The sequence below is a fragment of the Kogia breviceps genome, chromosome 8, assembly GCF_026419965.1.
Source record: "Kogia breviceps isolate mKogBre1 chromosome 8, mKogBre1 haplotype 1, whole genome shotgun sequence".
NCBI classification, from domain to species: Eukaryota; Metazoa; Chordata; class Mammalia; order Artiodactyla; family Physeteridae; genus Kogia; species Kogia breviceps.
In genome coordinates this window covers 36,475,608-36,489,560 of record NC_081317.1, presented here as the reverse complement: position 1 = coordinate 36,489,560, position 13,953 = coordinate 36,475,608, and the positions used below count along the sequence as shown (strand labels likewise).

Below are 13,953 nucleotides of genomic sequence, written 5' to 3'. Positions count from 1 at the left end.
TCTATGAACATAGATCATTTTACTTTCTCCTTTTATACTTGAATGGCTTTTATTTCTTTGTCTTGCCTAATTGCTCTGGCCAAGACTTCAGTACTATGTTGAAAACAAGTGGTGAGACAGGGTATCTTTGCTTCCTGGTTTTCAAAACAAAAGCTTTCAATCTTTCACCAGTGAGTCTGATGTTAGCTGTGGGCTCTTTACATATGGTCTTTATTATGGTTGAGGTAGTTCCCTTGTTCCTAGTCTGTTGAATGTTCTTATCATGAAAGGGTATTGAATTTTATCAAATAATTTTTCTATGTCAATGGAAATTATTGTGTGGTTTTGTCCATCATTCTGTTAATATGGTGTATTACATTGATTAATTTTTGTATGTTGAACCATCCTTGCATGCTAGGAATAAATCCCACTTGGTCATGCTGCATCAGCTTTTTAATGTGCTGTTGAGTTTCTTTTGCTAGTATTTTGTTGAGGATTTTTGCATCAATATTCATCAGGGATATTGGTCTTGGTTTTCTTTTCTTATGGTATATTTGTATGATTTTGATATCAGGGCTGGCTCCATAAAATGAATATTGAAGTATTCCCTTCTCTAACTTTTTGAAAGAGTTTTGGGAAGGACTGGTATTAATTCTTCTTTAAATGTTTAGTAGAATTCCCCAGTGAAGTTATCTGGTCCTAGACTTGTCTTTGTTGAGAGGTTTTTGATTACTGATTCTATCTCCTTACTAGTTATAGATCTGTTCAGATTTTTAAATTTATAATTCAGTATTAATAGGTTGTACGTTTATAAAAATTTACCTATTTCTTCTAGGTTATTCAATCCATTGGTGTATAAAAGTTCATAGTCTCTCGTATGATTCTTACTACTTTTATGGCATCAGTTGTAATGTCTCCTCTTTCATTTCTGGTATTTATTGATTGAATATTCTATTTTTGTTAGTCTAGCTAAGGGTTTGTCAATTTTGTTGATCTTTTAAAAAACTAACCCTAGTTTCTTTGAGTTTTTTCTATTGTTTTTCTATCCTCTAGTTTATTTCTGTTGTAATCTTTATTTTTTTTCATTCCTGCTGTATCTTTGGGTTTAGCCTGTTCTTCTAGTTCCTTGAGATATAAAATTATGTTGTTGATTTGAGATATCTCTTACTTTTTATTTTTTTAAAAAATATTTATTGGGCTTCCCTGGTGGCGCAGTGGTTGAGAATCCGCCTGCCGATGCAGGAGACACGGGTTCGTGCCCTGGTCCAGGAAGATCCCACATGCCGCGGAGCAACTAAGCCCGTGAGCCATGGCCGCTGGGCCTGCGCGTCCGGAGCCTGTGCTCCGCAACGGGAGAGGCCACAACAGTGAGAGGCCCGCATACCGCAAAAAAAACAAAAACAAACAAAAAATATTTATTTATTTATTTGCTGTATCAGGTCTTATTTGTGGTACGCAGGCTCTAGAGTACCCAGGCTCATTAGCTGAGGCATGGGCTTAGCTGTCCTGCAGCATGTGGGATCTCACTTCGCTGACCAGGGATCGAACCAGCATCCCCTGCATTGCAAGACTGATTCTTAACCACTGGACCACCAGGGAAGTCCCTTCTTCTTTTTTAATGAAGGCATTTACCACTAGATACTTCCCTCTTTTTTTTTTTTTTTTTTTTTTTTTTTTTTGCGGTACATGGGCCTCTCACTGTTGTGGCCTCTCCCGTTGCAGAGCACAGGCTCTGGACGCACAGGCTCAGCAGCCATGGCTCACGGGCCCAGCTGCTCTGCAGCATGTGGGATCTTCCCAGACCAGGGCACGAACCCGTGTCCCTTGCATTGGCAGGCAGACTCTCAACCACTGCGCCACCAGGGAAGCCCGATACTTCCTTCTTAATAATGCTTTTCCTGCATCCTATAATTTTTGGTATATTGCGTTTTTGTTTTCATTTGTCTCAAGGTATTTTTAAATTTCCCTTGTGATTTCTTCTTTGACCCATTAATTTTTCAATGGCACATTGTTTAATTTGCACATATTTTTGAATTTCCCAGTTTTCCTCCTGTTATTGATTTTTAGTTTCATACCATCATGATTAGAAAAGGTATTTGGTATGATTTCAATCTTGAATTTGTTAGGACTTGTTTTGTGGCTTAACATGATCTATTCTGGAGAATTTCTGTGTGTGCTTGAGAATAATGTACATTCTGCTATTATAGAGTGTTCTACATATAACTATAAGGTCCAGTTCATTTATGATGTTTTTCAAATCTTCTGTTTCCTTATTGACCTTTGGTCTGGTTGATCTATACATTATTGAAACTGGGGTATTGAAATCTCCTATTATTATTGTCCTGCTTTCTATTTCTCCCTTAAATCAATGTTTGCTTCATATATTTTGGTGCTCTGCTGTTAGGTGCATATATATCTATAATTGTTATATCTTCCTAGAGAACTGATCCTCTTTATCGTTATATAATGTCCTTCTTTGTCTCTTGGAACAGTTTTTGACTTAAGTTATACTTTGTCTAATATAAGTATGGTCACCCCTGCTCTCTTGTGGTTACCATTTGCATGGAATATCTTTTTCACTTTCAGTTTTTATATATCCTTACATCTAAAATTAGTCTCCTGTAGACAGCATATAGTTGACCCTGTTTTTTATCCATTTAGTCACTCTATGTTTTTAGATTGGAGCATTTAATCCATTTACATTTTAAGTAATTACTAACAGAGAAGGACTTACTATTGCCATTTCATTGTTTTCTGTATGTCTTGCAGTTGTTCTGTCCCTCTTTTCCTTACTTGCTGCCTTCCATTGTTTTGTTGAAAAAAAATTTTTTTTGGTGGGGATATGCTTTGATTTCCTTCTCATTTTCTTTTGTGCAACTTCTATAGGTATTTTCTTTGTTGTTACCATGGGGATTACATTAAATATCTTATGGTTAAAGCAATCTATTTTATTTTTTAAATGGGCCTAGTTAAAGTTCTTTAAGCTTCTTTAATTTGGCTGCCCAATTCCTTCTTCAGATTTGATAAGCTCTTTCCCCTTTTCCTTCCCTCTTCTCCTTCTAGGACTCCCATAATGCATATAATTGGTCCACTTGATGGTGTTCCATTAGTTCTTGGGCTTAATTTACTTTTCTTTACTCTTTTTTTTTTTTTTTTGTGGTATGAGAGCCTCTCACTGTTGTGGCCTATCCCATTTTGGAGCACAGGCTCTGGACGTGCAGGCTCAGCGGCCATGGCTCACGGGCCCAGCCGCTCCGCGGCATGTGGGAGCTTCCCAGACTGGGGCACAAACCTGTGTCCCCTGCATCGGCAGGCGGACTCTCAACCACTGCGCCACCAGGGAAGCCCTACTCTTTTTTCTTTACATTCCCCTAATTTAATAATTTCAAACAACATGTCTTCAAGCTAACTGCTTGATCAAGTCTACTGGTGAACTCTTCCAGTGAATTTTTCATTTCAATCATTGTATTCTTCAGCTCCAGAATATCCGTTTGGTTGTTTCTCAATATTTTCTATCTCTTTGTTGATAGTCCCATTTTGTTCATGCATGATTTTTCTGATTTTGTTTAGTTGTTTATCTGTATTCTACTGCAGTGCATTGAGCTTCTTTAGAATGATTATTTTGAGTTCTTTGTCGGGTAATTCATAGAACTCCATTTCTTTAGGGTAGGTTTGTAGAGGTTATTTTTATTCCTTTGATTGGGCCATGTTTTCCTGTTTCTTTGTGTGCCTTATTATTTTTTTCTGTTTTGTGAATTTGAAGAAACAGTCACCTCTCCCAGTCTTTACAGACTGGCTTTGTACAGGAGAAGACTTTCACAATCAACCTAGCTAGAGAAGCTGGGGGTCCTTCAAACATTTTCTGGGGATGCGTCTTCTCTGGGCCTAGGCACATAATTTTCCAGTTAGAGCTTTGCCAGTTTCTTTTTCAGGAGTTTATAATCTCTTCCTCCCTCTAGTGTTTATCTGTGGTACCACAGGTTCTCTGATGCTGCAACAAGCCACTAAGCTCTTCTGTTCTCTCCAGGCCCCCAGGCATCCAAAGTATGCTGGTTCTGTTACTGCCTCAAGTCAGGGGAGATGGAAACTAATCTCTAGGGTAGCCCCTTTAAAAGTTGTAACATGGTATGCATATTCCACTCTTCTCCCCACCCCCACCCCAAAAGAGAAGCTGTGAGTTGGGTACTTTGTCCTAATCATGCTGATCTGAGCCAACCTGTCTGTGGCACTGCCAGTTCTCTGTTGCTGCAAAGAGCAGCTGAGCTCTCTTTAACTCTCCATGGTCTCTAGCAATTGAAAGTATGCCGATTTCCTGTCAGTGGCCGGGTCAGGAAGGACAGACAGCAGTCCCTCAAGTAGCCCCCCAAAAGTTAGAACACTGGACACATTCCAGTCTTTCCCTCCCAAGGGGGATACTTCAAGCTGGACTTTTCCTCCCAATCCTCCCAAGCCAGGCCAGCTTAGGGGAGGGGCTACTGTGGTTGATATGAAATGGCTTTCTTACCCGTTTTGATACGGCTATGCTTGACTTTGAGTTTGCCAGAGGTACTGTGACTTTGTAATTGATTTCTGAAGTCTCATAAAGTCTCTGTCTCTGTGGAGGAACAGGACTAGGGCTTCCTATTCTATCTTGCTGACATCACTCCTAAAAATTTTTTTAAATGTTTATTATTTATTCAGTTTTCCTCTTTGGGTAATGACCTGCTTATATAGCTTGTCCATTTCCATACTAGAGTGTTTGCCTCTTTATGAGTGATTTCCAGGAGGCATTTCTATAGTTTGCATACTAGTCCTTTGTTTTACAAGTTGCAAATATCTTCTACATCTGGCTGTTCTTTTCTATTTGTTAATAGCTTTTTGTTTTTGTTTTTATTTATTCTTAGCTGAATTTTAAGAAATCAACTTTACCTATATTGGGAGTTTGGTGTGGGGTGTATGTACACACTGCATCTTATTGATTTTTCAAGTCCTCTTCAGTAATTTTTAATTCTATTATTTAAAAGATCCATTATTCAACATTCACCTCAAGGCTAAATCAAAGTCTCTACCTGACATGTAAATGATGGTAATTGCTTTCCATGCACCGTATGGGCTCTTCTTATTACTTTTTAAGGTATACTTTATATACCACGAAATGCACCTATTTGAAATGTACAATTCAAAGATTTTAAACAAATTACTGACTTGGACAACCATCATCATCATCATCATCATCATCATCCACTTTCAGGACATTTCCATCACTTCAAGATCTTTTGTGCTCATCTGCTGGAAATCCCTGTATGTACCTTTAGTCCCAGGTAACAACTAATCTACTTTCTGTCTCTATAGTAAGATTTGTCTATTCTGGACATTCTGTAAGCATGGAATCATACAATATGTGGTCTTTCATGACTGGCTTCTTTCACTAAGCATTATGTTTTTGAAGTTCACACATATTATAGCATGAATCAGTAGACTGTTCCTTTTTTACTGAGGAATAGTATTCTATTGTATGGACATACTATATTTTGTTTATCCATTCAATACTATATTTTGTTTATCCATTCATGAGTTGATGGATATTTGGGTTGCTTCCATTTTTTGTCTACTATGAATAATGCCACTTTGAACATTCATATACAAGCATTTGTGTGCTTATTAGCCATTTGTATATATATTTTTGGTGACATGTATTACAATCTTTTGCCTATTTCATAATAGGGTTATTTGTCTTCTTATTACTGGGATCTTTGTATATTCTGGGTATGAACCCTTTATCAGATGTATGATTTGAAAATACTTTCTCACAGTCTATGACCTGTCTTTTCAATTTTTAAACAGTAGTAAAAGATAATTTTTTATTTGTTTATGCATTCACTTGCAGATGGTCCTTTGGATTGTTTCTGGTTTTGAACTATTAAAATAAAGCAGCTATGAATATATAGAAATATTTGTGAATACTTACATTTTCATTTGTCATGACAATACTCAAGAGTGGAATTGGTGGGCTCAGTGGTAAGTATATGTTTAACTTTATAATAAACCACCACACTGTTTACCAAAGTAGTCACCCCACTTCACATTCTTAAAAACAGTGTCTGAGAAATCCAGTAGTTCCATATCCTTTCCAACACATGCTAATGTGAGTGTTTTAAATTTTAGTCATTTGAGGGAGTGTATAGTGGTATCACATTTGTTTTTTTTTCTTGTTTAATTTTTTTTTGTGGTAAAACACACATAATAGTTATCATTTTAACCATTTATAAGTGGTAACCATTCCATGGTATTAAATACGTTCACCTTCTGTCACCACAGACTATACCCAAAGTTTTAATTATCCCCAATATTAACTATGTGCCTATGAAACAATAATTCCATTCCCTCAAGCCCCTGATAACCTCTATTCTGTTTCCTACCTCTATGACTTTGCTTATTCTAGGTACCTTATATAAGTGGAATCATAGAATATTTGTCCTTCTGTGGCTGGTTTATTTCACAAAGCATGATGTTTCCAAGGTCCATTCATGTTCTTGCATATGTAAAAGTTTTTTTCCTTTTTATGGCTAAATAGTATTCTTTTATATTTATATACCACGTTTTGTTTATCTGTTCACCTGCTGATGGGCACTTGGTTGTTTCCACCTTCTGGCTATTGTGAACAATGCTGCTATGAACATTGGTTTACAGGTATCTGTTCAAATCCCTGCTTTCAATTTTTTGGAATATATACCAAAGAGTGGCATTGCTAGGATTTACGGAAATTCTATGCTTAACTTTTCGAGGAACTGCCAAAATGTTTTCCACAAGGGCTGCACCACTTTACACTCTCATCAGCTATGTATAAGGGTTCTACTTTCTCCACATCCTTGCCAACATTTGTCATTTTCCATTTTGTTTGTTTGTTTTTTAAATTATAGCCATCCTATTAGGTATGTTGTGGTATACCACTGTGATTTTAATTTGCATTTCCATAATTGGTAATTTTAAAGCATTTTTTAATGTGCTTATTGGATAGTTGTACATCTTTGGAGGAATGTCTAGTCAAGTCTCTTACCCATTTTTGAACTGAGTTTTTTCTTGTTGTTCAGGTTTAGGAGTTCTTTTTATAGTCTGGATATTAGTCCCTTATCAGATATATTATTCTCAAATGTTTTCACTCACTTAGTAGGTGTTGTCTTAATATTAATGAAATCCAATCTATCTACTTTTGCTTTGTTTCTTGTGCTTTTGGTGTCATATTCCAAAAATTCCTCCTAAATCTAATGTCATGAAGATTTTTCTCCAGTGTTTTCATCTAAGAGTTTTATAGTTTATTTTAAGGGGTTAAATGCAAAGGATTCCTAAAGGCTGAGGGCAAAGACCATTTCTGATAGAGCTTTAATTGCCAATAGCTTTACAAAAAAAAAAAATTTCTTTGGCCCCCAGACTCTCTTAATGAGTTGTTAAAAATGAAATGCTCACCAATAAAAACAGCTTTGAATTCCTTCATATAGTGAAGAAACATTTTGTAATATGATTAATTGCCTTTAAATTTGTCTGAATCTGTTTGATTTGTTTAGTCTAGATTTTGGAATATTATGTTTCTTAAACTAGGTTATTTGTGTACATCAAGTATCTATTGCCTTGTAAATATTCTGATCGTGCATGTGTGTGTCTGAACAATACACACTCACACTGAGCTGCACACTTCTTCCTTTTGTGTTCCATACTGCATATGTGGGGCTTTTTACTCAATGGGTGCCCAAGAGTCACTGCATGATCTACTTACCGACTTGAGAGTTGAGAGAATAGTAATTAAAAATAGAAAATTTGGAAAACTTACCAATTTGCCATGTATCCCCTGAAAATAATCTCTCCACATAGAATATAACCATAACTATGAACATGCATTTCCTAAGAATTATAAAATTTGTCTCTCATAACCAAACGGATACATTTTGAAACTTGAGAATAGGGATGTTTAGTTTAACACCTACCGCCTTTGAGTGTTAAATCCATTAAGATGATTCTCTCTGAGTTCAGACACTAATGATAAAACCATCTGTAAAACAAAATCAGTTGCAGGTTAACTCACGCTGCAAACAGAATTACATCAGTTCTATTTTTCTTGATGTGAGTGATATATCCGTTGAGATTCCCTACTCTCTTCCCCCACCAATCCTTTCCTTGTCTTACTTTGTCAAAGCAGTGCCAAGTCACATTTACTAATAACTTGGATTTTATGTTTAATGTCTGTTACTCCATATTCTGATGTAAGCAAATGAATAATAGACAAGTCATTAATTTCCCCCAAATTAAAACCAAACCTGTTAAAAATAAAACCATGTTAGAGGTTAGAGTTAGCTTACTTTTTTTCTTTAACCTAGTTCTTTATTTTTTAAAAATGCTATTCATGTATAAAGCTTCCAAAAGACAGGAATAGTTAATAAAACATTAAAAATCTCATAACAGTTTTTAGAAGAGCTATGTTAAGACCGTAAGTTAAAATTTCTTGAATTTGGCTAAAATTTAAGGTAGACAAAATCACAGCTTTAATAGTAAGATGTAAATATATAATACTATTTACAAGATTATTATTATTGAATATTTTGCTTTAACGTAAAATTCCTATCAGGTTTTTTTAAATACGAAATTTGTCCAACAGTAAAAGGCTGTGTTTATATTGGTTAAGGAAATCTTTTCTCCCAAGAATCTTTGAGAGAATAAATGAGATGTATGTGTTAAGGGACAGAGAGGTTGGTTGATTTAGAATAACCTCTCCTGGTTTCCTTCTTCTTTCTCATAATCTCCCATCTCACATTTTTTCCTTACATGGTCATAAGTCCGCCCAAGGTAAGAAGAGATAAACATAGAAAAGTTAAACATCTCTCCTGGAGGAGTGAAATATTTCCATTTACCTTTTTTGCAGATGGTACATTAAGCAATGAAAATTTCAATACTAATAAATTAAAAATACTCACATTTTTAAGTAAACCAGGATAGTAATCTGTGGGTGCATATCCAAGAACTTGAGTAAAAAGATCAACTTCTTTTATATCAAATCTGAATGTGGAAAGTATATGAGATAACAACCCCTAAAAAACATAAACAGAAAGAAAAAAAGGTCTTAAAAATGAATTTAAGTCCCCATTATATATAATGCCTAGAATCTGGGTCATTTGCAAATGGGGTGGTCTCTATGAAATGAATAATCTTAATTTGTCCAAATAACCCAGGTCACTTTGATTCAGGTATAAAGAAGAAATAAGTTAGTGATAAAATTATTACATTAAGTAAATTTAAACAAATACTAACAGTGAAAAAAATTTATAACTAATGAACAGTGCTTTAACCATATTAAAAATGTGATCTTTACTATTTTCAAACTCAGTAAACTATTTTTATCAGAGTAGAGATGATAATTTAATACATAACAAGGAACACACCACAAATCACAAAGGAAAGATTATGCAATAAATGGTGCTAGGAAAACTATTTGAAAAAAATTACGTTATTTATCAAAATATAATTGAATTTACTGTAAATTAAAGAGATCAATGTAAAACTCAAATAAAATAATAAACAAGAAGAAAATACAAGTACTTTTCACATGTCTGAATGGGGAAGAACTTTGTAAACTGAAAATCAAGGGAGCAAATCATTGATGGTTCTAAATTAAAAAACAAAAAAACTCTTGTGTTTTCCAGAGAATAATATAAGCACAAAACTATGAAGAATATTAACAACAAATAATACAGACATATGTAATCAAATTAGTGTGCAAAACACCATATGACAAATACTAAGAGCATAAAAAAGGAGTATGAACAGATAATTCCTAAAACAAAACACAAATGCCCACGAAACATATGGATAAATGTTCAGCCTCATAATCAAAAAGGCAAATTTAAATATCAACATAACATTTTCCACTAAATGAATTAAAGAGTTTTAAAGACATGAATACCTAATGCTAATCTGGGTTCTCTGAAACAGGTACTCTGTGTGAGCTATTGGAAAAATACAAATGGGATCCACACATCATTGCTATTGTGAACTGCACAAAGGCACCTATAGAGTGTAAGCAAGTATAACACAAACCATACCCACCCCCAAGCTTGGACTGCCAGGGCTATGTCTGCCTAGATGTTTGGAACATGAAGACACCATACAGGTTGGTAGAGGCCAACCTATAGAAATTATAGAAAACAATTTGAGAATGTATATTAAAGGTTTTAAAAGCATTCAGAGCTTTTAACATACATTTAAGGAAATAAATCCAAATATCACGATGGGGATTATGCTCAAAGATGTTCACTACAGTGTTATTTCTCATAGTAAAAAATGTCTAACGGCAGGGAATGATTAATTTATAATACCCTCAATACCATGGCTCACTGTAAGCCGTTAAAATGCTTATAAAGAATTTATGACAGCATTTAAAATGGTTATAATGTTAAATGAAGAAAGGAAGATGCAAAATTGTATATACAGAAATGATCTTATCAATATAAAAACAATACAGACATAGGAATGAAAAAATAATGGAAGAAAATATCAGCAAATGTTAACAGTCTCTGGGATGGTGCTAGTACGGGTTTATATCTTTTTTCTTCTTTCTACTTCAGTACACTTTCCAGTTTCATATATTTGTTTGTACTACTTTTTAAGCAGGAAAAATATCTTTACCTTTTGAAAAGTGTTATTTGGAAATATTTTATGTTTTAACAACAGCTTTATTGAGATATAATTCATATACCATAAAATTCACCCCTTTAAGTATATAAAACCCAGTGGTTTTTAGTATACTCATTAGCCAGCCGACAGTCATTTTAATTCTTTTTTTTTTTTTTTTTTTTTTTGTGGTATGCAGGCCTCGCACTGTTGTGGCCTCTCCCATTGTGGAGCACAGGCTCCAGATGCACAGGCTCAGCGGCCGTGGCTCACGGGCCTAGCCGCTCCGCGGCATGTGGGATCTTCCCGGACCGGGGCACGAACCCGTGTCCCCTGCATCAGCAGGCAGACTCTCAACCACTATGCCACCAGGAAAGCCCTAATTCTTTTTTTAAAGTCTTGTACTGCATTTTGTGAGTACACATTACAAGATTAAATGAATTTGTATAAATGTGTGTGAGTTCATACACAAATACCTAGGGCAGTCAAATCTAGGGAAGAGGCTATGCATCACTTTAGTCACAGGTAGGCCCCACGAGGCTGGGGCAACAAACACACCAGTTAACACAAAAGGGCACATATCACTAATACATCATGTCACTCTTTTCAAATCTATCATGAACTATTTCACATATTCAAAAGATATAAAATGACAAATTTTGCCCGCCATGTAACTTAATAAAGCATTAGAAACACCAAGGAAGACTTCTGTGCTATCTCTCCTTTTCCCCACCACAATTCTACAGCAGTCCTTCTCCCAGGGGAAAAAATCTACCCCAATCTGGTGTGCACCCTTTCGTGTAGATCATGGTACTTTCTCCCTGTGAGCTCAGACTTGCCTTAGTATCCTCAAAACAGAACTCCAGGCAACACTACTAAGTAATAGAGATTGAAACCTGCTGTCCTTACATGAAATCCCATCTACTGTTTTCAAATTGGAAGAGTTTATAGCAAGCTAACAAAGTGACTTTGAAACACTACTACTCAGTAGAAGATTTTCATGATTTAAACAATAACAAAAAAAGGCCCAGCCACATGCATAATGTGATTCACAAAAAATGAAACTGGAAAGGGAGAAAAACAGGAAATTTACAAAGTTAAAGTGAACTTATTAGTAAGGTATAAGATAATGAAAAGGCTCCTTCTAGAGTGAAGAAAAGTCTGGATGGAAGCTACCTGCATGTATTGGCCTTTTTTTCCCTTTCAGTTCAAAGCTGTCCTTTATAAATACAGAAAGCAAACAGGAGCTGACAATAGCCCCAGGAGAGTTCATCTCCCAGTTATTTTCAAACACTAAGTGCAATCTGGGTGAGATCAAGCAGTTGTGGTTAGGCTGGCAGAGCCAGGAGAAGTAAATTACAGCCAATGTACCATCCTTTGAGAGGCGGTGCTTACTGGTGGATTCTGCTTAGTTCACCACAGCAAGGAGCACACATGGTGCTCTCAGCAAGTGGGACCTGACTCCCTGTGTGGGGTGCAATGTAGATGTTCTGGTGAAGGAAAGTCCAGGCTTGGCCAACCATATGCCGCATCCATGTGGAGGTGCCCACATCAGACCAGGCAGGGGGAGGGAGGAAGCCCAATTTCCTTATTTGGAAACGAGGCAGCCAATGGTTCAGAGTCAGGAGCAGTCTGGGTTTTTCACAGAGGAGGTCAGTCTGATGTTAGATGGAGGGAGGGCAGCACTGGCACTGCTTAACTTTCTGCTACCAGACTTTTGGCATTCTATTTAACAAACATTTAAAGCACTTATATGCTGGGAGCTGTTCTATCAATATCAACTCATTTAATCCCCACAGCCTATGGGGTAAGTGCTACTACTAAATGTGTTATAGATGAGGAAACTGAGACACACTGAAAGTAAGTAACATGCCCAAGGCTGGTTACCTACTCTGCGGCCAAACCCTGTAGGGAATCTCCCTATATGCATTCTCTATATCAGCTTAAGACTCCCAATAACTCTTATAGTGAAGCCCAAACTTCTCTCCAAAGGATGACCTGGCCCCACTGGTTTTGCAGCCCCTGCGTAGGGCTGAGTTTCCCTCACTAGCTTGTTTGGGGCCCTGAAGGCTCTTTGGTCCCCCAAGATTTTAGTCCAAGATTTTAGAATGTTTTAGTCCATTTACCTGGTTAAGTGTTGCTTCTTGAGGGAATTCTAACAATTATAACAACCAAAGTATTTTGAGTGCTTACCATGTGTGAAGCACTGGGCTACATTATCTAAGTATGGCATATCACTTAAAGTCCCATAAATTCAGTTTTTAATATAATTCAATTAAGCAAAGTTTCAATTAAGCCACCTAGAAACCGGTGGCTGCCATCATAATTCACTTGATTGACTTTAAAAAATTAAAGCATGAAGCACTACAGACCCAGTTGAGATAGAAAGTAACACAGTGTATGCACAATAGAAGAAAACCAGTTTCAAGCCAGTAACAGTTAAGGGTTAGCTAAAATTGTAGGTCTTAAGGGAAACCATGTAAAGCCTTTCCCTTGTAATCCAGTGCTGCCCAGTACACTCACAGGCTGTGTGCTAGACCAAGGCATGGAGGCTACCTCCCCAAAACTGCATGAGTTACTCCGGTAGCTGAGCCAATGAAAGTTAAAAAAAAAATCTAGGACATTCAATAGATTCAGAGGGTGTAATCAGGGACTGTAAATAATTCCTGAGTAATGTTTAAAATATCCATAAACAGTTCCCTTGATAGTATTCACAACACCTGCATTATACAAGCTGACTATAATGCTTAAGGTCTTGGAAAGACGAAAATAACTTAACTGGCAGACCTGTCTTGGCTTAAATTCCCAAAATGATATGGTTAGAAACTGATTTTTTAGAAAATCAAATGCTATAAAGATTAGTTCCCCACCCTACCTCTTGCTCTGTTTAAAAATTAAAAGAAAAACAACCCTATACCTTAATACTCCGTGTTGGCAAGGATGTGGTAAGGGGCACTCCATTGCACAAATTTTTTTTTAATAAATAAATTTATTTTTTATTTACTTATTTATTTTTGGCTGTGTTGGGTCTTCATTGCTGTGCGTGGGTTTTCTCTAGTTGCGGCGAGTGGGGGCTACTCTTCCATTGTGGTGGGCTGGCTTCTCATTGAGGTGGCTTCTCTTGTTGCAGTGCACGGGCTTCAGTAGTTGCGGCACACGGGTTTAGTTGCTCCACAACATGTGGGATCTTCCTGGACTGGGGCACGAACCTGTGTCCCCTGCATCGGCAGGCGGACTCTCAACCACTGCGCCACCAGGGAAGCCCTGGTAGGCAGATTCTTAACCACTGCGCCACCAGGGAAGTCCTGGGAGCACAAATTTGTAAAGCCTTCCTGGGAA

The 13,953-nt window shown here is 36.6% G+C and overlaps 2 protein-coding genes across 4 annotated transcripts in view; one reads left to right on the top strand and one right to left on the bottom strand.

Annotated features, from left to right (window-relative positions):
- The window catches only part of FANCC (FA complementation group C), a 292,921-nt gene that overhangs the window by 70,072 nt on the left and 208,896 nt on the right, over positions 1 to 13,953 (bottom strand). For all 3 annotated transcript variants that reach the window (XM_059072360.2, XM_059072358.2, XM_059072361.2), the window contains 2 exons: positions 8,922 to 9,035; positions 7,938 to 8,002 (listed from right to left, as the gene is read on the bottom strand). In XM_059072360.2, the coding sequence (XP_058928343.1) occupies positions 7,938 to 8,002; positions 8,922 to 9,035 (179 nt within the window). The remainder of the gene's footprint in view (positions 1 to 7,937; positions 8,003 to 8,921; positions 9,036 to 13,953) is intronic.
- Positions 1 to 13,953, top strand: part of AOPEP (aminopeptidase O (putative)) — a 572,337-nt gene that overhangs the window by 452,591 nt on the left and 105,793 nt on the right. The gene's annotated exons all lie outside the window — the stretch shown is intronic.